Genomic DNA, 26,060 nt, shown 5'->3' with positions numbered 1-26,060 from the left:
GAGGTATAGGTGATTATAGGACAAATCGTCATCTGGTATAGTTGCAATTTGATTCTGTTGCTGAGCTTGCTATTTCTATTAATTAGTGGATAGATCTGAGCTATGGCTTTAGATGCCTTTGCGCACGCAGACTCGATGTGTTGGTTGAAAGATAGCTTTTTTTTTGAGAATTACACCCAGGTAATTTGTTTCTGTCTGCCAGGGAATTTTAGTATTAAATAGTAACACATCTCCTGCAGGAGACATTGGCCTTTTTGAGAAAAGAACGGCTGAGCTTTTCTGGGGGTTGACTTCCAATCTCCACTTGGAGACCCAACCCTCCAGCTTTAGAAGGTTTTCTTGAAACTTTCTGCTAATGAAATGGGGGTCTGAGAGATCTGGTTAGTATTGCCGTATCGTCCGCATACAGGGCCAAAATGGAAGTCATCAGATTATGCGGGATATCTGACATGTATACGGAAAACAGCAATGGAGCCAGTAGAGATCCCTGCAGCACTCCAGCAAGGATATGGCACTGGGACGATGTAGAACCACTGATTTTAACTTGCATTGATCTATTCTGAAGATAGGAGTGGATTAGATGAACCATTTTTAGTGAGGTACTGGCTGAGATAAGTTTGTGCAGGAGTCCAAAATGCCAGATTTTGTCAAATGCTTTGGATAGGTCTAGGAAAACAGCTCCTGTACATTGGCGCCAGTTGTAGCTGGTGGTGATGTATTCGACAATTCTGTGGATTTGCTGAGTAATACTATGGTGTTGCCGAAAACCAAACTGTTCTTTAGGGAGGATGTTTAGGCCATTTACTGAGGATTGGAGTCGTGAGAGGATGACCTTCTCTGCAACCTTACCCAGATTGGAGATGAGACTGATTGGACGATAATTTTGCAGTAGGTGTGGGTCTTTGCCTGGCTTATGTATAGGAATTACGTCAGCCAGTTTCCAGGTGGAAGGAAAATAGTGAAATCTTAAAATTGCATTTATTATACTTGTCAGGTGCACTACTGCTTTTGGGGGCAGAAGTTTGATCACTTGATTAGTAATGCTGTCTGGCCCAGGAGCTTTTATTCTTTAATTTTTTAATAATGTCATATATCTCAGCAGGTGATGTTGGTGCAATATAGTCAGTGCTGGTGATAGGAAGTTTGAGTGAGTGTCTGACCTTGCTGTGAATCTTATATATGTGGTCAAAATCAAGATTTTCATATGAGGGCCTGAATTGCTCCTCCAAATTGTATGCTATAACTTCTGCTTTGTCTACATCTGTGAGAGCAAGGCCCTGGTCAGAGAATATTGGGCGAAGAGATTTGTCTTTGTTTTTGATATTTTTTCAGTAGTCCCCAGATGGAGTGATCAGTAGGTGAAATGGAGGCTAACTTTTCTTCCCATACTTGGTCTCTGTGAGCTTTGAGCGCATCTCTTACTGTCCCATTTAATCTGTTTAGATTTGTTTTATCTTGTGGTGCATACGTGTTACGGAATCTTTTCCTAGCTCTGTGTTTGTCTCTGATCAAGTTCATGATGTCTTGAGGCAAACGATCTGGCTTGCGGGCAGATTGGTAGGAGGTAGCTACCCTTATAGCAGAATTAATTTGTTGTGCGAGATTTTTAACTGCAGTTTCTACTTCTTCTTTTGTGCGTATGTGAGGAACAGGCCCAATATAATCCTTCAGTGCTGTTGACAGTCTTTCCCATGCTATATAGGAGTGAGAAGGAGACAGGTATTCTTGTTTTCCCAGCTGTAGTAGAATTGGGTTGTGATCGGATGATAGTTCATCCATAGATATAATGCTGTATTGAAGTTTGATATTCTGCAGGATAGCTATATCCAGGATGTCAGCAGTGCCAAATGTACTGAGATGAGTTGGTTCAGTGGGGCCTGCCACAACAGCGTTGCTTGATCCTAAGTAATTGGAAAGGATGCAACCATTCTTGTTGGTGGTTGAGCAATTCCACGCAGGGTGCTTGGAGTTCAGATCCCTGGCTATACTGGTCGGCTCTCTGATGCATAAGATGGCATTTAGGTCAGAGTGTAGTAGAGATTTTTGGGAAGGGTTGTAAGCTGAGTAGATTTTCAATCTGCCAGCAGAACTGGTGACTACTTCCACGCCTGTGATCTCAAGGTTAGTGGTTGAAGGGTTGCTCACAGAGTGGTGTTAATATAATTTTTAATGAAGATGGCAGTGCTGTTGCCTCTGTAGAGTAATCTATCATTTCTGTATAGGCGATAACCCCTTATTTTAGGATTGTCTGAGGGTATTAAATGAGTTTCACTGATTAATAAAACATCTGGTCGATACCTATATGTAAAATCTCGGAGTTCCAGACTTTTGTTTTTGAGGCCATTTGCATTCCAAGCAACGATCTGAAGAGATGCTGGAATGAGTTTGTTACTATTCATTTATGAGAGCTGTGAGGATGACCTGCGTTTCACGAAGAAATCTTTTAGTGGAGGTTTCAGTAGGGTTTGATAGGCTGAAATTTTGTAGCATGTTTGCTAGTGAGGCTGTAATAACAGCTGTTAGATTTTTAGGTGCTGTTGGTTGATTTTGTTCTGGTATTGGTCTATTTGTGCGGATCACATTGGCATAACTTTTTGTTTGCTTTTGGGTGTCTCTATTTTTGGAGGTCTCCAATTGTGGCTGCTGAGTCTCTGGTGTTCTTATACTGTAGGAGGAGGGCTGATTGACTACCTCCATCCATCTGTTCTTTGGGTGCTGAGTACATTCTTTGTAGTTCGGAGGATGAGAGCCACCGCAGTTGGCACATTTGGCCGAGGTGGTCCTCGGCTTAGTGCTGGTATTGGTTGGGTGGCTGTCCCCACATTTCAAACATCCATATTCAGCTCTATAGATTCTGGGCATGGCCAAACTTCTGGCACCTGTGGCAATGCCCAGAAGATGATCTTTTCTGGAGTGGTTCTGGTGTGACGAGACCACAGACTGTTTTTAAGTTGTAGATATCCTTGTATATTTTATGAATCTCTACTAAGACTAATGGCATGGGAGTCTTGTCTGCTTTGTACATTCTGCTGACCTTGACTGGAGGCAGATCCTGAGAATTCAGGTCAGCAGCTATTTCTGCTGTGTCAATGTCTTCACAGACACCACGAAGGACCACTTTTAAGTTTTTTTTGGAGCTGAGCGCAAAGGTATGATACTGGATGCCTCTGTCGTCCAGTTCTTTGGTCAACCTTCTATAGTCTGTCACTGTTGCTGACTGTATCTTTATGCCTTCATCCATGTTTTTGGCCTTAATGAAGCCAATGTGCAGATTGGACATTGTAGATCTTAAAGCTGCCCACTTCTGCTTTTCTCTAAGGATGCTCGGAGGCACCTTTTCTTTGGGAGAAATAGCAGCATCTGAACCCTGAGAATCCTGTTCCATTTCATTATTGTCATTGTGCAGTTCTTCTGTTGTTCTTCGCTTTTTGCTTGTGCGCACTTCTACAAAGTCTGAAGGAGTAGAAGGCACTGATTCTAATTGATCTTCTGAGATAACGTCTGTGACACTTTCCAAGGGAAACATGTCATAAAGTTTCACTTTTCCCAGCCAATTCTTGTTAAGTAGTTCACCTAGTCTTATAAATTCTTTATATACCTCCTCGAATATTGTCTCATTTAGCTGTTTTTCCATGATTATCAATGTGAAGCATCTTAAAAAAAAAATTTTTTAAAAAATAAAATAAAATAAAATAAAAAAATGTTTACCATGCAGTTGTAGTCTTACTGGCACTGCTAAAGGACTCTGTACTGTTTTGACAAGAGCACTGAATCAAAAATTGCATGATTTTCAAGACATATAATATAATAAACGCACCACAATTCCAAAACTGACCGAGACTCACAGTATTTGCTTCTTCCCTTTTCGATCATAATCACTACCTCCACATGTGATGCACATTTAATTATATATATATATATATATATAAATTGTATGGGTGTATGATGATGATGATCACACAATCATGCACGTGATGCAGAAATGTCTATATTATATATGATGGGTCAAAAGTCAGTGAAACAACTATCATCACCCCTCCAGATAGAAAAACACCAATATGAGTACCACAATTGGCTAACACCAAAACCACAGAAAACTGGGAAAATATAACGAATGCAAGCACATCACCACAAAACCATCACAATGTCCCTTAGAAGCATCAAAAAAAAAAAAAAAAAAATCACAATCAATAACACCAGGTTCATCCTAAAAATTAATACTCCTATTCATCGAAAATTAAACACAATATAAAGTACTGGAATTAACATATCACTCTGATGAATGGTTATTGTATCAGCAGACAAACATTTTTTTTTTTTTTTTTTTTAAAGAGGCAGGTGAATTTCATTGCCCAGTGTAAAACCATCTCACCAATAAGCAGCTCGAAAAAGTCACATGTTTGATCTCTAGAATTGTGCTTCTGGACCAGACAAAATAATGAAAAATTATAAAAAATAGGGTGGGGAAATCCTTTGTCACACCCACAGTACTGATGCACTATAGATTTACAACCTTTGGTGAGTGAGAGTTGCATTAAAAAAAAAAAAAAAAAGGAAAACTCAAAATCCGAAACACCCACCCAACGGTTGAGTATGTTAGAGGGACTTTCCAGGAATAGTTTCTTGACCTCAAGGAAGTCTACTGATTATAACGATAATAGTAAAAGTCAGTAAAAGATCAACATTTGCCTACATATATTTAAAAATAATAATAACGCACGCTAAAATCACATGGCAAGTCATGTGGCTATCTTGATTCTTATTGGAGGAAAGTAGTAATCGTAAACAAACACACTCCAACTTTCTGTCTGCTGGTAAGACGTTTCCAAGTTTTAGTTGGTATATTATTTACCAAGACAAACTTCTGTTCTTCGTACTCACCCCTAAATGCAATTTCGTTCCATTTTTTTAAGTTAGATTGCAGTCCTTCGAAAGATATGCTTTCATCCAGGTTAAATGGAGTAGTTATAGGGGGATAAACACCAGCTAGCTTATTAGAAAAAGCGGTTGATGCTTTCTTAATTTTAAGCATAAATGGATTCTCCTGTGCCGCTAATAAAACAGGAGATCGTCTCATTATACATAGTGACATTAAGCAAGAATATCTTAAAGATTTCAACTTGAACATAGCTTTGATCAACTTCTACTTCCGAGAAATCACCATTTAAATCACAACCTAATTATTGCCACGTGCACGTCTTGTGCTGACATCTACAGATAACAATATGATATAAATTGTATTTATTATTATTATTATTGTTGTAACCTCCATGGAGTCAATAGATTCATCGTGGGAGGACCATCCAACCAGTAATATGTCTATCACAACAAACGTTTCAGTTATTTCCGCTACCTGAATTCACAATGCACTACAGCAATCCATACCACTCAGTAAAAACTCTCCACATAAAAAAAAATCTACTCCTCATGCATTTCTTCACCACATCCTTATACAATTTCCAGGATGACCTGTCGTTCTTCCTATCTTAACATCTACTCTTTTTATAATTCATTAGATATTAATCTGAGAGAATCCATTAACTAACATAAATGGTCTTGATCATGTCTCCTCCTATCCACCAACCTCTGCAATCCACATTCGCTAAAACGCACTTCGTAACCAACACTACAGAGATCTGATATCACTTTGATCATTCGTCATTGGATCCTATCCAGTGTTTCCATCTCAAAATTAAAAGAAGGTGGCCAAATCTGAACACACTAGACAATATGTCGTTTGACCATTCCCTTATATAGAAGCATCACCACCACCTCCTTATGCATGCATATTATTATTATTATTATTATTATTATTATTATTATTATTATTCCTGATACCTCCAAGGAGTCCGAAGACTCATCGTGGGAGGACATCTACAATTCTCTCTACACCTAACCTCTACTACGAATCATCTCCATCAACGCCTTCTACCGCACACTTCCAACACCACCACAACTAGTAATTTTTGTCTGTAAATTGCGTGTGTTCTGATGGGCCGATTTGTATGTATGCGGGATGAAAAACCCGAGTTTCCGGGAGAAAAAACCCTGCTACCTCCATATGAGATCGGCTAACTCACCTTCGATTGAAATCGACCAGATAAAGATTCCTCCCGTCGCGACGTGAATCGAACTTAGGCCTATTCCAATCGAAGGGCGCAATGTACCGTCGTTCTTCCAATTGCGCTACGGAGGCGCTTAAAAAATCTCACGGTCGATTGATTCCTTCCAGAAACCCTGCTAAATTCAATGCTAAAGTACATGATAAATTATACATGATACATTATATGATAAAGTACATTTTATCATAGCTACGACGTGCCGACTTTTCAATATTTGATGTGCCCTCAGAACTTCAGTTCACTGTCTGCCATCACTCCAAGATCTATAATCTCATTCACTTCCTGAAGTACACCTCCACCAATAAAGTACGTATCCTTATATCTCTGTACCAAAAAGTGTAACACTATGCATTTGTTAATATCAAAACTAAAATCCCACTCATTTGTCCAAGCTAAAAGTCTAAGGAAATCTTCCTGTAAAGAACTAACATCAGCACTACTCCTGATAATTTTACCTTACTTTGCATCATCGGCAAACATTTGAAGATTACAAGTTTTCTGCATGAAATATCATTAAGAAATAAGTTAAACAGTATGGACCAACGAACAGAACAATCAGGACACTAGTCACATTCCTTTTCTGAGCTGATGCTATGCTCAATTATACACAACTTGCTGGTGCCTTTCAGAAACCCAGTCTCCAATCCATCTAACAAATCTGCTATCTGGTTTTATATGCCTTTGCAAAGTCCAAAAAAATCACTGTATATGAACCCGCCTTATGAAAGGCATACGTCACCTTATCACAAAACGTAAGCAGATTGCAAAAAAAAAAAATGCTCTTCACAAATCCTTGCTGAACATCATAGAGAATCATGTGTCCATCATCCCAATCTCCTATTCTACTTGTAACCAATTTTTCCAACACTTGATCACATCTGCAGATATATCGGCCCTTCAGAACACACGCAATTTACAGACATAGAATACAAGTTGTGGTGGAGGTGGGTGGTAGATGGCGTTGATTCGTAGTATAGGTTCGGTGTAGTGGTTGAGAGAATTGTAGGTGTCCTCACGCGATGACTCTTCGGACTCCTTGGAGGTGTCATGAATAATAATAATAATAATAATAATAATAATAATAATAATAATAATAATAATAATAAAGAGATCGGTCTATAACTGGAAACTTTTCTTCTCAAACCTACTTATAGAAAGAAAGTATTAATTTGCCTTTTTACCGCTACTTAGGAAGCTTCACAAATACACGACTTTCCTGAAATAAGCAGGTTATGGGCAGGGCGAACTCTTTTGCACATCCTTCAAAAATACCTCGTGATACGTCATCCATATGCCAGAAGTATTAGGAACAAGAAGGAAGAAATTTTGGCCTGGGTTGCCACTTCCAGATCACAGTTTATTGGCATTACTGAAATATGGCTGACGGAAGATGACACAGCTAGTGGGAATGAATGTGAGGGATGTGGTGTGTTCAGCAGTGACAGGGAGAATAAAATGGGCAGAGGAGTGTTATTGATGATAGCTGATGAGCTACAACCAAGAAGAATAGAAGTGGAACTGCAGGATAGAGATAAAAGCACATTTGAGGCTATTTGGTGTGAGATTGAAACTAGCAGAACAAAATATACAGTTGGGTTCTGCTATAAACCAGGTGATGGAAAAGATGGTTGAGATAGTATACATAAGCAAATAGAAGAAATGAGTGGCAGGAGAGTAATTATTATGGGAGATTTCAACTATGGTAACATTGATTGGAGGGAGGAGAGGACACATGGGAGGAAGGAATTGGATTTTATGCGGTTATTAAGGGATAACTATCTGCGACAGCATGTAATCGAAAATACTAGCAGTCAGAGAGTGCTTGACCTAGTAATTGCATCTGAGAATTTGGCGTAACGAATATGACTACGTTGTCACCAATTGGTGAGAGTGATCATAGGGTCTTGATTTGGGAGGTGGCTAAAGGTGTGGAATTTACAATTAAGACATGGTACATGTGGAATTACTGGGCTGGTAAGTATGACAAGCTTAGGAGATTGATTGGTTCAGTGCCATCGCATGTACAACTGCAAGGGCTAGAAGTTGATAGTGCCTGGAAGGCGATTAAGAAGTATTTGCATGAAGCAATGGCTGACTGTATACCCAGAATCCGAATAATAAATCAAGTAGGGGTTAAATGGATGAATAAAACCATTAAGCTTGAGCTGCAAAAAAAAAGAAACAACCATGGAGGGAATTTAAGGAGAAAGGCGACCGTCAGGTACATGAATGGTATAAAACGCAGGCCAGAAGGGTAACGAGTGTGGTAAGAAATGCAAAAAAGGATTACGAAAGAGCATTGGCCATGCAGGCGAAAGAGAATCCTAAACAGTTTTTTCGATATATTGCAAGCAAAAGAAAAAATGTATATGGCAGAATGTTTTTAAAGAATGCCGATGGTAGAGAGGTAATCAAATCAGTTGATATAGTTGAGTTACTGAGCGAGCACTTTGCAAGAATATATTATCCAGGTGGTGACATTGCAGAAATGAATGAACCAAAAAATTATAGGGGAATTGTGGTGAATGAAGTGGAGGTGAGTAGTCTATTGCAAAACCTCAATGTCAATACATCTGTGGGATTGGATGGTATACCAGCTCGTGTCGTAAGTGAAGCGGCTATAGAATTGTCAGTATCCTTGACCATTTTGTTTATTTTGAGTCTCGGGTCTGGATAAGACACGAGGGGGTAGAAGGAGGGGAAAATAGTTCCACTGCATAAAGGAGGCTCCGTGATTGCTGCTGTAAATTACCGATCAATTAGCATATCAGGAATCGTTGTCTTGGAGAAATTAGTCAAGAAAAGAATACAGGAATGGATAGCTGATAATGGGATATTGTATTGGGGACAACATGGTTTTGTGAAGGATAGATCATACCTCATAACTTGCTCACGTTTTATAACACAGTGACGGCTGAACTGGATAAGGGTAATGGGTTTACAGTGATTCTACTGGACCTTGCCAAGGCCTTTGACAGGATACCACATGGAACTCTATTCAGTAAACTAGAGCAGATAGTGGTGGATATAGGGTTGGTGAGATGAATAGGAGGGTGGTTGATGGAGAGATACTAGAGAGTGGTTTCTTCAGGAGTTGAGTCCAAAAGACGGCTTGTGACTAGTGGTGTGCTGCAGGGTTCTGATGAGACCTCAATAAATATAGAAATCGGTCTGGGTAGTGGACCCCCTTTACCATGAGCTGCTTTACCGGGTTTAAAATAGCTTGGTATCTTTAACATTTATTAAAACCCAAGGTAAAATACTTTATACATTTATATCTCATCTGGAGATTTGTATTTAATAAGGTTAAAACACCTTATAGTAGCTTCTTCGGGTAAAATACTTATAAGCTCTGTATTACTAAAATCTTGGTATTTCTATCCTGGCTCCCACTAATGAGACCTCAATAAAAGTCGAAACCGGTCTGGGTAGCGGCCTTCCCCAGTAATGTGAAACAGCAATGCATCTCCTAGGAGCTGCGTTTTACATTACGAGAAACCGGTCTGGCAATGCTGTAGCCAATGAAGTTTAACTGAGGCTCGGCTGTTGCTAATATGAGTTCGTTCTCTTAAGAGGTTTGCCTTAAGGGAGCAATTTGATTCTCCGGGGAACGTGTTTTCCGGTACGGCCCGGTGAGGGGATTTATCGGTGAATGTTTTTCTCTGGAATATGAGCGGTTCTGTTCGGTGGTGGTGGTGGTGGTTGGAAGGCCATCACTGAGTGGAGCCAACGCTGAGATGGACGGTCTTTAACCCACTATTGAGTGGCCTAGGGATCTTCCGAATTTTTTAGAGACGGTTTTACTTATTCATAAGATCGAAACCGGTCTGGGTAGTGGCCCCCTTGCCTTTAATACATAGCATTATACATCTCCTCAAGGACATGGACTGTGGATTAAAGGTAAATATTAAGAATAGTGATCAAAGCTTATCTACCTTTACCATGAGTTGCCTTGACTTGCACTACTTTGAGGGTCAGCTAGACTCGCAATACGTGCAGGCGCAAACTTCACTTCTTTGTCTGTTTGCTTACTTGGGAAATGGAGTAAAACGAGGTTTAAAATGGCTTGGTATCTTTAATATATATAAATAAAACAGGGAACAGGCGAGGCCTTAATACCTGTCTAGCTTTTGAAGAATGAGAGGGCAGTTCAATTACCACCGGTAGCAAATCAGAGATAGCTAGCCCATGTCTATCACTAATTATATATATATATATATATATACAGTATATATATATATATATATATATATATATATATATATATATATATATATATATATATATATATATATATATATATATATATATATATATATATATATATATATATATATATATATATATATATATATATATATATATAATAATATACTGACTAAAAACCGAGAAAGGAAGGAAAAACTTTAATAAACACAACTAGTTCCGATCAAACTGGTCGTGTTTATTAAAGTTTTTCCTTCCTTTCTCGGTTTTTTAGTCATTAAATTATTATTTTTAAAATGTCTATAAGCCGAGAAAAAAGAAACTACAATATATATATATATATATATATATATGGTGGGGTGATTCGAATATATTGATTAGGGACTCTTGGACAAACAGGGCTATAAGGGGCAGTGATGTTTATTGTAAGAGAAGTGGCCCTCCCATGGTCCACTAGCTGGATCTATCCTCTTCTTCTTCCTCTACTTTGAGGAAGATCCTCTCGCTTTAATCTTTCCTTTAAGACCTTATCAGCCGATTCTGGTTATTTTATGAGTCTTATGACTCTTATGCTATTAGAGTACTCAGGGTACATGGGGTCTTTCCATTGATGGCCTATACCTAGTCCCCCTCTATAAACTACTTCTCCTATAATTCTACTATAATCTTCTCTTTCCCCATCAATATACCCTATTCCTCCTATGGGTTTAAATCTTGAAGAAGGTGAGTTTAGAAGTTTTAAGGTAGCAGCCCTACCACTGGAATATCCATCACCAGGCTAGTCACCTGAAATGGAGAACATCATTCTCTTTTTAAGTCAACAAAGAAAAGTTATGGGAATTTAGTGGTGTGTGAAACAGTTTATATTCTTAGTGGTTTATTCATTTTATGTAGCTTTAAAATAGATATATCTCCAAGAAATTGCTCATAAATATGTACTCTTTCTCAGCACATATCCATGACTCAAAGACAAATTGCCAATCAGTGTGGTTCGTTTGGGTACTGTTAATCGGATTTTAAAGAGGTTTAGGGAAATGGGTACCTTTTCTCTTGACAGAAATGCAAAATGTGAGCAAAAAAGTAAAACTATACTTACTAGTTAGGAAACGCAAAATGAGTCCAAGACTATCTGCTGCAGATTTAAATAGAGACTTGGCAACTAATAAGAATAATCCGACATGACAGTCCGTCGACGATTGTTGGAAGTATGGAGGTCTGACCACAGACCTAAAAGGAAACTGTTGACGAAGGCAATGCGAAAAAGAAGCCCCGGTGGACAAATATGTACAAAGATTGGACTATTGAGAAGTAGGAGGTCATATTCTCAGATGATAGCTATTTCTTTGTAAAAAGGAGGGGGAGTACCCTATGTTGACAATCAGCGGCTGAGTAGACTATTCCCTCACATACCTTTAACAAGCTTATAAACACTCAGCTAAAAAGGATGTCCTGTGGTTGTTTTACATACCACGGTCCAAGATGACTTGTGTCTGTTGATGGTATAATGAAAAGTGACCGATACCTTTAAATAGGAGAAAAAAAGTGATCCCATAGATCCAAGAAGACAAAGAACTCAACTTGCTACAGAAACTCACTTTATGCTACGCATCAAAAAAAAGGAAAAATTTCCTCAAAAATTACAACATCCAATTGCTTAAGTCGCCTGGCAACTCTCCTGACATTAATCCAATGGAAAAGTTTGAGACATAGTGAAAAAGAGAAATAAAATTACATTGTGCTTTAAATGATAACTTAATGCAATCCACTAAGAAAGTATAGTTTTGTGATTCATAAATAAAAATAATGTTTGTTCTACTTTGGTAGAACTACATGCCCCTAGCGAAATAATGAACTTATTAGGAATAGAGAGCACATGTAAATTATTAGGTAAAGTTGGAGTTTAATTTTTATACTTATTTTTTTGTGAAATTTAAATTTTTCTTTAAAATGTGAGCTTTCGGATTAATTTGTTTGCTACTGTACTTGTTGAGATTTGCGATTTTGGTTGTTGTTGCTATTGTTTTTCTTCTTGTTGTTATAATATTATATGCTTAAAATGTTATTGAAGGCATCCCGGGAAGATTTAAGACAAAGATAAGGCTGTAGCTGTTTGTTGTGTTCTCTACCTTGATGCTTCTGGAATCATTGTTAATCATATGCCACGATATTTTTCAAGGATATCTTGGCATATGATGCCTTGAAGTAGAAATTTGCCTTCCACCAATTTCCACACTCCCCCCCCCCTAAAAAAACAATAGATTCATAAGGATATAGCAGTCCCAGGTTCTTTGAGATTAAAAGGGAACAGAATATTCTTTTTGTTCTTATATTTCTTTCCAAATAAGAACAACAAAATATAAGCAATGCTCTGGTATATAAACACAGTCAGAAGCAGTGTATATGACTGCTCAAAGCTGCACAATAAATAGATATGAATAAAAGAGGAGCTTTGAAATTGACCAAGAAAAGCCATGAAGAAATTAAAAGCTCCTGTTTTATTCATATTTATTTATTGTGCTGCTTTTAGCAGTCATATACAATGCTTCTGACTGTCTTTATATACCAGAGCATTTCTTGAAGCGTACTATTGCTTATTAAGTTTTTTTTTTTAATTTTATACCTCTTCTAATTATTCTTGCATTGATTCCCAACTGCGGAAATTTCATCATCGTTCATACTCACATCATCATCATATAATAATATTGAGTTCATGATACAAGACACCAGTATTTAGCAAAAGTAAGAATTAACACCCAATTGTATATTTTGTTCTGCTAGCCACAATCTCACACCAAATGGCCTCAAATGTGCTCATTTCTCTAATCTTCAATTCAAACTCTATTCTTCTTGGCTGCAGCTCATCTGCTATCATCAACAATACTCCTCCACCCATTTTATTCTCCCTATCATTCCTGAACACACTATACCCATCTTGCCCAGTTATAAGAGAGCAAATAAATTTGTAGTCCTTTATTTTAGCACGTAATGTTTGTGCTTCACGCTGAGTTTGTTTATTAAAATCTTCATTGTAAAATTTCATCGTAAATTTCTCGTGACTGATAACTGATTGCTGACCCGTGGTTCTTTGGGTGTGAAATACATCCCTTGTAGTTGGCAGGATAGGGTCCTTCACAATTGGCACATTTATCTGGCATGGGTCTTGGCTTGGTGATATGATGGTCTGGTGGGCCTCGCTACATTTTAAACAACTGAAATTGGCCTAGCATAATTTTTGAACATGGCCAAACCTTGGCACCTATGGCACTGCCCAGCTGACGATTTTTTCCTTAGCAGCTCAGTAGTAAACTAAGGCTACTGATAATTGTCAGTTCATATATCTTTTTCTGCATCTTGTCAATCTCAACCAGCACCAGTGGCATAGGCCGTTTATCTGACCTGAGCATCTTGCTCACTTTGACTGGGGTCAGGCACTGACTCATAAGGTCTTCAGTGATTTCTTCAGAGATGACACCTTCAGTTACCCCATGAAGTACCACCTTAAGATTCTTTTCACTGGGTAAAGGAAATGTGTGATAAGGAAGACTTTTGTTATCCATTAGCTTTGTCATTTGTCTATAATCAGTTACTTACTGAGGCTGGCTGGATTTTGACTCCCTCTTGGTTTATAGCCGAGGAATATGAGATATTATGGTCCCCAAGGACTGATGAGACAGTGGTCCATTTGTCCGTGTCCCTTAATATAACAAATGGAACATTTTCATTGTTCCTCGTGGCATCCGGCGTTGGTGAGTTCATCCATGTGGTCCACTGTCGTTCTTCATCTTTTGTTAAAATTTTCCCCCTGTGAGTTGTTTTGACAGGAGTATTTCGGTGACAGAACAGTAAAGAATTCTCCTTGTGATACCTCCTCCTCCTCCTCTCCATCCTGATCATGTACTGCTTTATTAGACCCGGCCAGTCGGATTCAAGCTTGTCCATTATGAGCTTCAGTACCTCTAGGGACTGCTCTTTATTAAGGATCCAGATCTGCTCCTTGATATTTTCCATATCAGGGCGGGGTCTCCTGGCTGCTGAAAATGTTTGAGAGCAGTAAAGAATGTTGGAGACTTCTGAGTGAAGTGTGCCTATTGGCTTTCTAATATAATCCTGCAAGGCTTGGGGTCTACCAGCAAAAAATCCTGTAGACCAATGTGGTCTACTAGCAATATTTAAGCTTGTAGCGTCCTACTAAATGAGGAATGGAATGTCAAGAACTCACTTGGCAACAGATTGAAATACTTTCTCCCTAAAATACCATAAATCCACCACTGGTCCTCATAGCGGGTGGGGCCTACACGGCCATCAGACCTCTTGCATGTTTCATGCAGAGGAGGAGACAGTAGGAATCAAACTGTGTCAGCACCAGTGCAATGTGAGATTTCCTGAAAAATCTTGTATGGAATCTAATCAGGCTCAGTCTAAAATAATACGTCTGTTCTCGTCAAAAGTCCAAAGTAAACTTTTCCCTCTGGTAATTGGAGGAGATGGATCTCGGCCATATATACCACACTTCTTACGAGGAGAAATAATCAGACAAAACACGTGAATAATTTAAATGATATTTAAATTATTTAGTTTTTAGTTTTTATGTAAACTAAATATTATTTTGTTTACATAAAAACAAAATTTATACACACAAAATGCTACATTATATAAATATAATGTAGCATATAGAAAAGTAGCATTTTATTTAAAAAAGAAAAGAAAAGAAAAAACGTCATTTGATTAATAAAAGTTTGATAAATCTCAAGGAACCTTGATAATTATTAAGGTTACTGAAAATTATATTCTTCTGTTTATATGCAACGTTGGAACGGGAACTTACACATGCTTTTATTATTTTCTGTTTGTACTGTTGCTATATGTCGTTTCTGTCACGTGGATCTTGTTAATCCCATGATATTTAAGCTTGTCGTACAGTGTATGCTGGAAGTTTAATTTTAGTGAGGTTATGTTTTGTAAATAAACAAAATGCTCCATTTACAAAAGAAAGTGTTAATTAGTAGGTCATTTAACAGTAAAATTGTGACATGGGTATTATGAATAGAAATTAACTAAGCGAGTTGGACGATGGATTTTAGTTGGAGTTCCTCCGAAAGTAGACAAACACCAGTTATTCAACGAGTATCCCCCAGAATTATACCAGGTGTATTGTCAAGCAGCAATAAGGGAGCTATTGACTGGTGAGAAATATTTGCCTTTCTTTCATTCCCTTAAGGTTTGTTGCAAAAATAGGTTACAATCATTGCACACTGTAGTGGTGAAATCAACCAGCTAAATATTTGAAATTCTACATCTGTCATATTTCCACTAACTGCCATCATCTTAAGCAAATAGGGTTACTCTTTTATATCCGTATTACCATTTATTGACTACATAATTGAAGAATTCTTATTTTGCCATGTTTACCTTTCTTCCTGTAGTGATTGTATTAAGATGCAAGTACGTATTATTCTCATGCTTCGTCAGTATCCCGTTCTCTTGTTAGTCACATGCTTAATCTTCACCAAAAGAAGCAACAACAATAATTAATTTATTGAACTTGTTAATATTTTGCTGGTTATCTAACTAGCATCACCAGAGCACAAATTATAATTCAAGCATTTTATTATCTCAGTTTCTCAGCATTAGGAGTGAGTTTTCATAATCTCTTGCTTTGTAAATTCACCCTTACAGAATTGTAACTTTATAAGTTACATTTCTATTGCAGTGGTGAGCATTTCACAGATCTGATGTTTTCTTCATTACTTGCTTCTGAAACTCCACTGCCTTTGAAATCTAGATTAGATATGATCACAGTAGTTCAGGTATGTTGTGTTAAGACCTTATGAGAGAAATGTTACTTTCTTACTGTATACGAAACTGCTAGATCTAGTATTTCCATCAGAGAATTTTGTCTATAACCAATATGACCACATTGCCACCAGTTGCTGAGTGATCATATGGTCTTGACCTGGGAAGCGGCAAAATGTGTGGGATTTTCAGTTAAGAGGAGGATATATATGTGGAATTACAAGGTTAGTATGTATGACAAGCTTAGGAGATTGCTTGTATCAGTCCCAAAGCATGTGAAACTACAAGGGCTAGATGTTGATAGTGCATGAGAAGTGATAAAGGAGCATTTGAAGGAAGTAATTGCAAACTGAATTCAACGAGAATTCTCGACTGGGAATTCGACAAAAAAGGTGACTAGCAGGAACATGAGCGGTACAAAGCTAGAAGGATAACCAGTGTAGTAAGAAAGGCACAAGCAGAGCATGAAAGGAAGTTAGTAGTATAGGCCAAAGATTAACTAAAGAGTTTTTTCAGTATGTTGCAAGCAAAGGAAAGAATGTCATGGCAGAATGATTTTAATGAATGCTGATGGCAGGGAGGTAATTGATTCAAGTGAAATAGTAGAAATTACTAAGTAAACACTTTGCAAGAGTATATCATCCAGGTGGAGATACTGCAGCAACAAGAGAGAGAGAGAATCGTTTATATGTCAACTGAGGTAAATGAACTGGAGGTGCATGGCTTATTACAGAACCTTGATGTGATTGTAGCTGTGGGATTATATGGTGCATAAAGGAGGCTGTATCAGTTTTGGAGCTCCTGATATGCTGATCAGTCAGTCTACTGATGGATCAGCATATCAGGAGCATAATCACAATACATGCAAATGGATAGAAAACAGAAATGGGATACTATATATGGGGGGGGGGGGACAACGTGGTTTTGCGAAGGGTAGGGTGTGCCTCAGTAACTTGCTCACACTTTATATATACAGTGACAGCTGAGTTGAATAAAGCAAATGGGTTTACAGAGATACTGCTGGACTTTGCAAAAGCTTTTGATAGGATACTGCATGGAACTCTAATCAATTAATTGCAGCACATGGGGATAGATATAAAGGTGGTTAATGATGAGTTGTCACAGAGTAGTTTAATCAGTTTATCCAGTAGAATCAAATAGAAGGCCTATGACTAGCAGTGTGCCACAGGGCTCTGTTCTTGTGTTGCTGCTATATAATTTGTACATTAATAATATAGGAAAGGATCTGAGAGGAACCATTCAGTTGTTTGCAAAATTGGGCAGAGCAATAGATAATACAGATGATGTTAAAATTTTGCAGATGATTTGGATAGACTGGAGTCTGGGGAAAGGATTTTGCTTTAATGTGGCAAAGTGTAAGGTTCCAGTAGATTAATCCTCAATTTGGGGTGAAAAGATTGCCAGCTGTGTACCACATTAATGGAACTGTACTCCGGGAAATTGGTGAAGCCAGGGATTTGGAGTTGTTAGTGGATTGGGAATTATACCTCTTTTATAGAGCCCTGGTAAGACTCCATCTTCACTACTGCATGCATATCTGGTCACCTGAGTATTTGGGGATGAGGAAGATTGGAGAGGATTCAGAGGCAAGTGACCAAGATGGTACCAGGTCTATGGAATGAACCTTATGAGGACAGGTTGAAGATTTGTGGGTTCAAAAATTGATCGACAGGTTAAACAGAGTGATAAAGACATACAAATTACTGAAGGGTTTCTACAAGAATAATACAGAGGATATTTTTCAGAACAGGACAGGTGGTGGGAGTACTATGGACCATAATTGGAAACTGAGCAAGAGTGTAGTTAACAGGAATGTCAGGACTAGATTTTTTGCTTGGGGAGTGGTGAATGAGTGGAATAGGTTGCCAGAGTTGTTTTGGGTGCAATGGGTTCAAAGCAAAGTATAATAGATACTGTGCAAATGTTGGTGAATCTAAGGACTCCATGGGATAGCCCATAATAATAAAAATAATAATATTATCTCAATATCCCAGTAATCTTTTGTTATTTTTTGTTGTGTAGAGTGTTCTCTTGCAGTGAGTTCTTGGACTATGCAGAGGTGTCACAATTTCATTTGTGTGAAACAGTGAAAGTAAATTTCTGAATTTTATATAACAAGGTTGTGATACATGTTAGCCAGTTGATGAGGATTCAATACATTTCTCTCTTCTGTTAGAATTCCTGGTCAAACAGTTAATTATATTTGGTAGTAGACTAATTTCTCAAAACAGTTTTACATTATAACACATAATTTAATATAAGACATTTTTTCATAAAATTTACATTTCTTTACATTTGAAACCAGCATTATTATTATATAGGTATATCCCCATTGCAGGCAACCTACATTAACTATTATTCAGACAATACCCATCATACTTTTATTAAACTCATTCACTGTCAGGATAGCACAAGCAACTAAGTCTGGAAATCCATTCTGTTTATTCGCCACTCTCTAAGCAAGGGATGACCTCTAGTTCTTTATATTTTTCCTATATCGAAAAATTTATTTTGTCAGTCTTATAAAACTCTCTAAATGAGCACTTCGTCAATTGCAGGAAAATGAATATAGGCATCCCTTGCTTAACGCGGGATTTGATTAATGCAACGTAATTAATTGCGGCAATCCCTTAATATATGCAGCAAGAGTTTTGATTAATGTGCCTTTAACCCTCCGGAGCTCACAGTTGATCTGACAGATACATGCAAATTGTTTAACATAAATATTCTTACACAATTCAGTGTATAGCTTGGAGGTTATGAGTGATATTCCGCACTGTTTTTTTGCTGTCAGTTTGGTTTACGCATGTTATGTAAAGATTTGTGATATTTGACAGTAAATTGTATCTGAGAGATACCATGACCTCCGATGTCAGTATAGTATGGTTTAGCTGTGTTTTTTTTTTTTTTATTCTTTGTTCAATAATTTCTAGATTGTAACTGAAAATAAATAAAACCATCATGTATTACTGAAATAGAGAGCCAAAAGCTTATTTATCATACATCTCTTCTAGGAGATGTGCTTTATATTATAAAAAATACTAAGGAAAGTGATCTGGAGCTTACTTCACCTTTACCATGAGTTGCCCATAAGGTTGCTTATGCATGCATCCGCCGAAAGTTTTAGTTTCTATATATTCGGCATGAAACTCTTGCAGTTTCTATATTCGGCTATGAAATAATGTTGGATTCAATATCCATTTATTTGTACATCTTGTATTATATTTACAGTGTTTTTTCTTTGTTTTATTTTACATATAAAACGAATTATTAATACAGTAATCGATCATGGACGAATTTTATTATTATTACCACCCCAAGACCTCATGGAGTCAAAGACTCATCTGGTAGGTCCTTTTATCACACACACAGCTCATCATACTGTGTTTTAAACACATTCAAACTCTTTGCATACACCACATTCTCAGGCAAGGCATTCCAATCATTCACAACTCTGCACGAAAAAACCTGCCTCTCACTCCCCTACTCACGCCCTCTTTATACAGTTTCCAAGGATGACCTCTGGTTCTCCCCTGATCTCCCACTATTCTCTGTAAAACTTCTCCAACATTGATCCTATAACAACCCCTTACCAACTTATAGGTCTCTATCATAGCTCCCCTCTTCCTCCTGTCCACCAGACTCTGCAAATTACATCTTCTCAATCTTTCCTCATACTCGACATTCCAGAGGTCAGAAACTACCTTAGTCAGTCGCTTTTGGACCCTTTCCAACATCTTTTCATCCTTCTGAAAACCCGGTAACCAAATCTGGGCACAATAGTCCATGTGTGGCCTAATCAAAGCCTTACAACGGAACAAGAATCTCCCTGATTCTACATGTCAGTGTCCTCCGCATTATTCCCAGAAGCCTTTATGTCTTCACAATTTTGGCGATGTGTCCCCTAAATTTTAGATCCTTATCCACTATCATCCCCAGATCTCTTATTTCCTCTACCTCCAACAATATATTCTCACCAAGCATAAATTGTGCATCCCATCTTTGTTTTCCAAATTTTAAAAATTACATTTTGCAACATTGAACTCATATCCCCATTTCGGTGCCCAATCACTCAATCTATTCAAGTCTTCCTGTAAGGCCACAACATCTTCAATATACTTCATGTTTCGTCTCAACTTTGCATCATCTGCAAACAAGTGAATATCTCCATCCAAATCTTCACCTATATCATTATTATACAAGTTAAACAGAAATGGACCTATAACAGACTCTTGAGACACTCCACTAGTGACTTTCCTTTTCCTGGATATTGCTCCCCCATACACAACTTGTTGATACCTATCAGATAGCCAGTCTCCAATCCAATGCACCAATCTAATATCCAACCCCATCTGCTCTAGTTTGACTGTCAACCTATCATGAGGTACTCTATCAAAAGCCTTTGCGAAATCCTAGTATATTACTGTGTATCCTTTTCCTCTGTCCAAGGAAGCAGTCACTTTATTGTAATAAGTAAGTAGATTACTAAAACAAGACCTCCCTTTAGCAAATCCATGCTGTCCATCAAAGATAGTGCCATTGTTATCAACCCAACTCTGGATCCTAGTTCTCACAATCTTCTCCAACAACTTAACCACAACACCTGACACACAGATAGGTCTATAGTTTGATGCTTGAGTTCGATCACCTCCTTTATGAAGCATAATCTTGCCCTCCTTCCACTCCTTAGAAACTTGACCAAGCGCAAGACTCATATTAAAAGTATTTTTTACCATTGATTATTAGATTTGATTAACGTGATTTTGATATACATGGTAACATCGAGGGATTAATTAACCGTGTTAATCGAGGGATACCTGTACTACTAACAGTATGTAGATGTATACAAGGGAGACCGGTGGTTTTCTTGTAAGTCATTTCATTTTGTATCTATATGGCAAAAACTAAGCACAAGGAAAGAATTAATAGCATTTCAGAGCAGGAAAGGAAAATCAGATGTCATTTGGGAAAAATGCTAATAATGCTATTGCACCTCAGTTATGCATTCATAAATGCACAGTTTTGCAACATGCTGAAGAAACAGAAGTTCATAGGGTACAACCCAACAGACTGGCCTGTAGTGTTGACTCAAGAAGCAAATGCACTTTAAAGGCTGGTTACCAAATCTTACCACTAGACCTTAGAAAATATATTTGCAGATGCAAGCAGCCACCACAAGCAATCCCATTATTGTTTGTTACACATATATTTACATGCCATGAATTTGCAGGAAATTCATTCACTACATTTCTGAAAATGTTCATCATCATCATCATCAAATTCCTGCCATGTACCCTCAAGGGGTGTACAGGATATGATAGTACTACATGAAAAAAATTACATCATTATTAATTTCCTATCTACAATTTTCCTCCAAATCAGTCTGTTACTTGTCAACACTCCAATATTATCAGATCTTATATTTCTATCGTCTAAAGCACTTTGTACTGTATCAATCCACCTATATCTTGGTCTTCCTCTCGGTCGTTTTCCTGCCAACCTGGCAGAGAACGCTTGTTTTGCTAATCTTTCCTCGCCCATTCTGTTTAAGTGACCATACCACCTGAGATTAGCTCTGCTAACGCATTCCTGGATGCTGACAATGTCAAGTTCTTTCCTAATATCCTCGTTTTTAATATGATACTGCCATTGATGCCATCTGTTCACGCCTATAATCTTTCTCAGGACTCTCATATCTGCAGTCTCTAGTCTTTGGTCAAGTGTTTTACTTCTGACCCAGCTCTCAGATCCATAAGTTAAAACTGGTTTGAACACTGTCTTGTATACAGCTAATTTAGTGTTCCGACTAATTTCTCTCTTATTCCATATGAATTTATTCAATTGACTTCCCACCATACCAGCTTTGCTGATTCTGTTGTCTATTTCTATATTTAATTTACCATCTTCAGTAAAAATCGTGCCTAAATAGCTGAAATGTTTTACTTGTTCCACAGGTTCTCCATTCACAACACAGTTGACATTTTCAATGATTCTGCCTATTTTCATTGTCTTTGTCTTTTTATTGCTGACCTTCATACTATATCTATTACAAGAGCTATTCAATTTAGTCAGAGAATCTTGCAGACTTGTAGCGGATTTATTTAGAAGTATAACATCATCCGCATAAAGCAAAAAGCTGACATTAACATCTCCAATTTTGATATCATGTTTAATACCACTTTCCTTCATAATGTGATCCATATAGATAATGAATAACAGAGGGGATAATGTACATCCTTGTCTCACACCAGATTTAACATTAAACCATCTTCCTGTACTTCCTTCAATTCGAACTGCTGACTTACAACTCAAATAAAGACTAAGTATTGCTTGATATAATGTCCCATTGACACCATATAACTGCAGCGTATTGAATAGCTTCTCTCTTGGCACCTTGTCATATGCCTTTTCCAGATCGACAAAACTTAAATACAGATCTTTGTTATATTCCCATGCTTTCTCGACTATTTGTCGTAAAGTGAAGATCTGATCCTGACAGCCTCTATTTGGCCTGAATCCAGCTTGTTCTTCACCAAGCTTTTCTTCCACAATTCTTCTCAACTGTTTCTCAAGTATACTTGCATAGATCTTGCCAGGAACACTAAGTAGGGAAATACCTCTGTAATTCTCACATGCAGTTTTATTTCCCTTTTTATATATGGGTACTATGAGAGCTCTACTCCAATCATCGGGAATTCGTCCCTCTGTCCAGGCTTTCTGAACTATGCAGTGCAGCCACTGTAAGACTCTTATACCACCATACTTCAGCATTTCTGGTCGAATATCATCTACTCCTGATGCCTTTCCACATTTCAAGCCTTTGATAGCTTTTTCTACTTCAAGTATGGATATATATTCCTGACTGCATGCCTGGTCAGTGTTTTTTACCACTGTGCTGTTATCACTGCTTGTTTCATTTAGCAGTTTTTCAAAGTAATTACTCCATACTTCAAGGATATCTTTTTCTCCCGTTTTCATGTCACCTTTATCATCTCTAATTCCTTTTATAGCACTCTTTCCTCCATTCTTAAGCTTCTTCAACAACCTCCAGAATATTTTGCCACCTTCTTGATATTTATTTTCTAATTTATTATTTTTTTTTATTTATTTATTTAATTTAATAATTAATTTAATAATATTTAATTTAATAAAATTTATTTATTTTCTTTTCAGGGGTGCTTAAGGGTCAAAGCTGTATAACTGAGAGGAGTCCTCCACATAGCCTTTAAAGGAATGCGGAGAACCGACCAGGGCTTCTGACCTAATGTCCAATCCTCACCTTCTCGTGGTGCACCCTGTTGGGTATCTACTTGGATACTGAACGGACGAGGATGGGCTGGCAATTTGGGATTTAGCCGACCAAATTGTATTCTTATTGGTTAAACCAAAATATACAATCTGAAAATGTTATACTCTTCTATTTATTGTCTGCACTGGTTATGTGTTATTTCCTACCTTGCTATATACATCCAGCCTTTTATTATAATCAGTTGTGGTATTATATTATATTATATAATATAATAATAATATTATATATTATTATTATTATTGCACTCAACATGGAGTCAGCAGACTCATCATGGAAGGTTCATTCAACTGACAACATATTTATAATAAATTTTGTTTAATCCTTTATCCAAGTGAGAGCAAACAAACTTTGTGCCTGAAAATATCTTCAGGACTGAATATGGTGTTGTTACTATCTTACCTGGGTAAGTAGTATAACACCAGGCAACTCGTAGCAAAGGTGGATCAAGATACCAACACTCCTATCACAGTATCTCCCAAAATGCAAAACACATCTCCTTGCAGATATGTATAATGTTATGCATTAAGGGATTGGCCACTACCCGACTAGTGACCTTTATTGCGGTCTCTTCAGTGGGAGCCAGGCCCAGAGTTGGAGATACCAGGCAGAAGCAATAGCAAGGTCATCTTTACCTATAACCTTTTGGCAACTCCTGTAGGTAAAGATGACCTTGCTATTGCTTCTGCCTGGTATCTCCAACTCTGGGCCCGACTCCCACTGAAGAGCCCTCAATAAAAGTCGAAACTAGTCTGGGTAGCAGCCAATCCCTTAATGCATATCATTACGCAAAGAGATGTGTTTTGCATTTTGGGAGATACTGGGATAGGAGTGTTTGGTAGCTTGCTCCACTTTTGCTACGAGTTGCCTGGTGTTATACTACTTACCCTGGTAAGATAGTACAACATCATATTTAGTCCTGAAGATATTTTCAGGCGCAAACTTTGTTTGCTCTCACTTGGATAAAGGATTAAACTAAATTTATTATAGTCTAACCAAGTGAAAAATAAACGTTTGACAACATATTTATCATACCGAATCTTACTCCTTGCATTATCAACACATTCTGGTGATGCATTCCATTCACTGGCAGTTTTCCATATAAAATATCTACTCCTCACACCCTCTCTTTACCACACTCTTACATAACTTCCAGGGATGAACTTTAGTTTTTTCTCTCTCATTTTCTCCTCTTTTTATAATTTCATCTGGATTAATCCGATAAAATTCTCTAACTTAAATGTCTCTATCATGTCACCTTTTTCCCTCATATCCACCAAACTGCAATTCACAATTTTTCAACCTCTCTCCATTTTTATTTTAGTTAAATGTTTCAGATTCATATTCGTGATGGTGCACTGACTTGAAAAATCAACACGTGAATTTCCTAAAGAATGTGGCTTTGATATATTGGGTTGGCAAAAAGTTCGTTTGGTTTTTCAAAGTGGAATGAAACACATTTTATTTAATATGTATAATACATACTAGTCAGTTATATATTAACCCTCTTTATCAATCTCTTGCCATCTGTCCACCAACTTCATTATGCTGCGTTCATAAAACTCCTTAAGTTTACTGGCGAAAAACTGATCCAGATGTCTTTTGACAGCCTCCTCTTTAGCGAAGGTTTTCCCGTTCAGAGAATTCTGCAACGATCAGAATAAGTGGTAATCTGAAGGTGTCAGGTCCGGTGAATACGGAGGATGCGGCAAAACATCCCAGCCAAGGCGTAACAATTTACTTTGGGCTGTTAACGATGTGGTGGGATCTTGCGTTGTCGTGGTGAAAGACAACTCCTTTCTGATTTGCCAATTCAAGATGTTTTGTGCTAATTGCACGGGCCAGTCGTGTTAACTGTGAGCAGTAGACAGTTGAATCAATCGTTCTGCCTGACGGTAACATCTCATAGTGGACAACACCTTTATAATCCCACCACACAGAGAGCATGATCTTCTTTGGGCGCAATCCCGCTTTCGAGGTTGTTTGTGGCAGTTCACTCTTGTGACCTCCATGATCTTTTACATACCACGTTAACGTACATGACCCATTTTTCATCCATAATCATTCGCTTCAAAAATGGGTCGTTTTCTTGGCAACATCGCAGCAAATCACAGATGGATATGCAAACAGTCATATTGGCCTCAGTCAATTCATGCAGCACCCAAACATTAAGTTTTGAAACATATCCTAGCTTGTGCAAATGGTTTTCAACGCTTGTATAGGATATGTTCAGTACTGCAGCAATCTCCTGCACTGTTTGTGATGGATTTCTGTTGACAATATCCTTCACAACACGTGAATCGACCTCGGTCGGGCAACTGGCGCATCACTGAAGTCGAAATCTCCAGAACGGAATTTGACAAACCACTTTTGGCATACACGTTCTGTTAAGGCACCATCCCCATATATGCTGCATATTTTTTTATGGGTCTCTGCAACTCGTTTGCCTTTTTTTGAAATAAAAAAGCAAAATACGCTGGCAATGTACATTATTTCCTTCCATTTCTAAAAATATGTTACACACACACACACACAACTGAAGTAGGGTGAATGAAAATTCACTGAAAGGTTATGTGAAATGTTGGTTATGTTGTGCTACCATGCAACGCAAT

General features: G+C 37.8%; 2 protein-coding genes across 3 annotated transcripts in view; one reads left to right on the top strand and one right to left on the bottom strand.

The window, feature by feature from the left end:
- Positions 1 to 5,165, bottom strand: part of LOC150110629 (4-hydroxy-2-oxoglutarate aldolase, mitochondrial-like) — a 100,753-nt gene extending 95,588 nt beyond the window's left edge. For both annotated transcript variants that reach the window (XM_090395337.1, XM_090395346.1), the window contains exon 1: positions 4,882 to 5,165. In XM_090395337.1, the coding sequence (XP_090251463.1) occupies positions 4,882 to 5,128 (247 nt within the window). In that variant the 5' untranslated portion in view covers positions 5,129 to 5,165. The remainder of the gene's footprint in view (positions 1 to 4,881) is intronic.
- A 10,070-nt stretch (positions 5,166 to 15,235) lies between these two features.
- LOC150110628 (WD repeat-containing protein 11-like) overlaps positions 15,236 to 26,060 on the top strand; it is a 355,935-nt gene continuing 345,110 nt past the window's right edge. Inside the window, exon 1 of the mRNA XM_090399950.1 lies at positions 15,236 to 15,511. Within this exon, the coding sequence (XP_090256076.1) occupies positions 15,399 to 15,511 (113 nt within the window). The 5' untranslated portion in view covers positions 15,236 to 15,398. The remainder of the gene's footprint in view (positions 15,512 to 26,060) is intronic.

This window comes from Typopeltis vanoorti, chromosome 1, assembly GCF_054136105.1.
Source record: "Typopeltis vanoorti isolate ZY-2024b chromosome 1, IOZ_Tvanoo_1.0, whole genome shotgun sequence".
NCBI lineage: Eukaryota > Metazoa > Arthropoda > Arachnida > Uropygi > Thelyphonidae > Typopeltis > Typopeltis vanoorti.
The sequence above is the reverse complement of the archived record's forward strand: the minus strand, read 5'-3'. Positions and strand labels throughout refer to the sequence as shown.